The sequence below is a fragment of the Chiloscyllium plagiosum genome, unplaced genomic scaffold (assembly GCF_004010195.1).
Source record: "Chiloscyllium plagiosum isolate BGI_BamShark_2017 unplaced genomic scaffold, ASM401019v2 scaf_10045, whole genome shotgun sequence".
Classification (NCBI taxonomy): Eukaryota; Metazoa; Chordata; class Chondrichthyes; order Orectolobiformes; family Hemiscylliidae; genus Chiloscyllium; species Chiloscyllium plagiosum.
Window position 1 is genome coordinate 1 of NW_025212728.1, and position 3,173 is coordinate 3,173.

Genomic DNA, 3,173 nt, shown 5'->3' on the forward strand with positions numbered 1-3,173 from the left:
TCCGAAATGATTTTTCTTCGAGACTGTCCGCACTAAAACTGTTCCTGAAATCCTGGTGAACGGCGCTGTTCCCTTCTCTCTCTCTCTCTCTCTCTCTCTCCCTGCAAGTGCCGAGAATTTGGCGGCCTTTTCTGTTCGGTTTTCTCCTGCCCGGGTTCCGAGTGAACGGTACCCATCAGAACGCAAGAGCTCCGGAAAACCGGAAAGGATTGTGGGGGGGAGGGGGGTGGGGAATGTGAGAAGAAGTGGGGGGGTGGGTGGAAGGCCAGCGATTGAAACGAGGGGTGCAAACGACAGTCGCTTACCGATTAATCCCGCGTTGGTGAAATGCCAGCCTTCGCTACAGGGCGCGTAGTAGGACGGAGGGTAAGGGCTCCTGGAATAGTCGCCGCCTGGAATTAGAGCGCCAAAATGACACGTCTTTCCAACATTGCGGAGCGGGTCTCGGTTTTAACAGCTGACTTGGGGGTGTCCGTTTGACACCCTGGGGGTGTCCGTTTGACTGTAACCGTCCCCTTTCGGATGTTTAAGGCAGCACTTCCCCCTCCCCCATTCCAATCCGCGCTCGAGCGACGCTGATGACGTTATCAAAATCGACCAGGGTTGGGGGGTGGGGCGGGGTGGAGAACAGGGAGACATTTTTTTTGTGTCTCGTGACGAGAAAGACCAGCCAGAGGTCGCCAAAAGGTCAGTTCCATCATGACCTGTGTGCGGGAGGGTGGGCGCATGTCAATTATTTGGTCGGAGTGTCGGGATGGGAGAGGGAAGTGAGGCGTTTCGTTCCCGTTTCGAATTCGTTTGAGTCCGTTGAAAAGCCCTCTCCCGCTGTCTCGGTCAGGGATACGATTTGCACTCTCGCCCATCTCTCAGAGCGTACGTGGGGGAAGTAGCTTGGGACATTTAAGCGGAAATCACGCCAACAATATCCCTTCCTATCCATGTCCCCGTGCCTTTTAAATGCTGTCATTGTACCAGCCTCCACCACATCCTCTGGCAGCCCATTCCACACACGTACCACCCTCTGTGTGAAAAATGTGCCCCTTAGGTCTCTTTTATATCTTTCCCCTCTCACCCTAAACCTATGCCCCTCAGTTCTGGGATCCCCCACCCCACGGCACCCCAGGATGATTTTATAAACCTCTACAAGGTCACCCCTCAGCCTCTGATGCTCCAGGGAAAACAGCCCCACCCTGTTCAGCCTCTCCCTGTAGCTCAAACCCTCCAACCCTGGCAATATCCTTTATTGAGCACTTTCAAGTTTCACACCAGAATTGCACACAATATTCCAACAATGGCCTAACCAATGTCCTGTCCAGCCGCAACATGACCTCCCAACTCCTGTACTCAATACTCTGACCAATAAAGGAAAGCATACCAAACGCCTCCTTCACTATCCTATCTACCTGCGACTCCACTTTCAAGGAGCTATGTACCTGCACTCCAAGGTCTCTTTGTTCAGCAACACTCCCTAGGGCCTTACCTTTACATTCTGCCCTGATTTGACTTTGCAAAACGCTGCGCCTCACATTTACCCAAGTTCAACTCCAAGACAGGCTTTCGGGTCTACCTGAAGAATGTGGCCCTCAGTTGAAGCAGGGCTGACTGTAGAGAGATAAGGTGGCAGCGCACGGCTGTGGAGCGGAAGATCCGGAAGGAGCTTTTAGGCCTACCCGACTAATTCAGGCTTTCGGGCTTACCTGAGCCAAGCCAGGTTTTTGAGTCTTCTCAGCCAAAAGAGGCTTTCGGGCCTACCTGACCAATTCAGACTCATTCCTGATGAAGGGCTTTTACCCGAAATGTCGATTTTCCAGCTCCTCGGATGCTGCCTGACCTGCTCTGCTTTTCCAGCACCACACTCTCGACTCTAATCTCCAGCATCTGTAGTACTCACGTTTGCCTAATTCAGGCTTTCAGTCCTACCTGAGCTGACACGGGCTTTTGGGCCTCCTTGAGCCAACACAGGCTTTCAGGCCTACCTGACCAATTCAGGCTTTCGGGCCTACCTGAACAAACACAGGCTTCCAGGCCTACCTGAGCCAACATCGGCTTTCAGGCCTACCTGATAAATTCAGGCTTTCGGCCCTACCTGACCAATTCAGGCTTTCTGGCCTACCTGAGCCAACATCAGCTTTCGGGCCTACCTGAGCCAACATCGGCTTTCGGGCCTACCTGACCAATTCAGGCTTTCGGCCCTACCTGACCAATTCAGGCTTTCTGGCCTACCTGAGCCAACACAGGCTTTCGTGCCTACCTGACCAGTTCAGGCTTTTGGGCCTACCAGAGCCAACACAGGCTTTCGGGCCTACCGGAGCCAATTCAGGCTTTCGGGCCTACCTGAGCCAACATGGACTTTCAGGCCTACCTGGGCCAAGCCAGGTTTTCGGGCCTATCTGAGCCAAAACAGGCCCATCCGATCCAGATCTCATTGCAATCGGAGGTAACCTTCTTCGCTGTCCACTGCACCTCCGATTCTATTGTCGTCCGCAAACTTATGGACTATACCTCCCGTGTTCGCGTCCGCATCATTTCCACAAGCGAAGATTCTGGAATTCAGCGCCTGTAAGGAGGAGGGGGGAGAGGTACAAACCCTCATCACATCGACGAAGGATTTAGATGGGGCATTTGTCGTGCCAAGGCTATGGGTGTGGGTGCCAAGTGCTGGGGAGAGGAGGATGGAAAGAGGCAGGCGGCTGACACTGACTAAATGGGCCAAAGGGCCATGAATTCAGGGGTCAGGTGGTGGTGGGTTTGGTGAATCGCGGGCGGGGCTGGAAGGACGCCAAACTCGGGGAAGCCGGGTGAGCACATACCGGATGCCATCCTGGCGATGGTGGATGGCACGTAGCCGCCTTGGCTGTTCAGGGGCGGGTATCCTGGCATCGTCGTGCTGACCCCGTCCTGCCCTGGCAAAAGAGAACGGCATTTTGTTTGGCGGGCACTCGGTAACCCTTCAGCCTGAACCTGAACGACAACTTCCAACTGAGGTATCACATCGACTGTTCAGCTGGACCCGGATAAAGGATCGGAGCCGGTGAATTGGCCGTGCTAAATTACCCACAGTGCTCAGGGATGTGCAGGTTAGGGTGGATTGGCCGTGCTAAATTACCCATAGTGCTCAGGGATGTGCAGGTTAGGGTGGATTGGCCATGCTAAATTACCCATAGTGCTCAGGG

The 3,173-nt window shown here is 54.1% G+C and overlaps 1 protein-coding gene across 1 annotated transcript in view; it reads right to left on the reverse strand.

Moving 5' to 3' along the window:
• Positions 1–305: 305 nt before the first annotated feature.
• Positions 306–3,173, reverse strand: part of LOC122547456 (paired box protein Pax-8-like) — a gene marked incomplete at its 3' end in the record, with an annotated part of 19,804 nt that continues 16,936 nt past the window's right edge. Inside the window, exons 7-8 of the mRNA XM_043686078.1 lie at positions 2,811–2,903; positions 306–392 (exon numbers count right to left, since the gene is read on the reverse strand). Coding sequence (XP_043542013.1) covers positions 306–392; positions 2,811–2,903 — 180 coding nt within the window. The remainder of the gene's footprint in view (positions 393–2,810; positions 2,904–3,173) is intronic.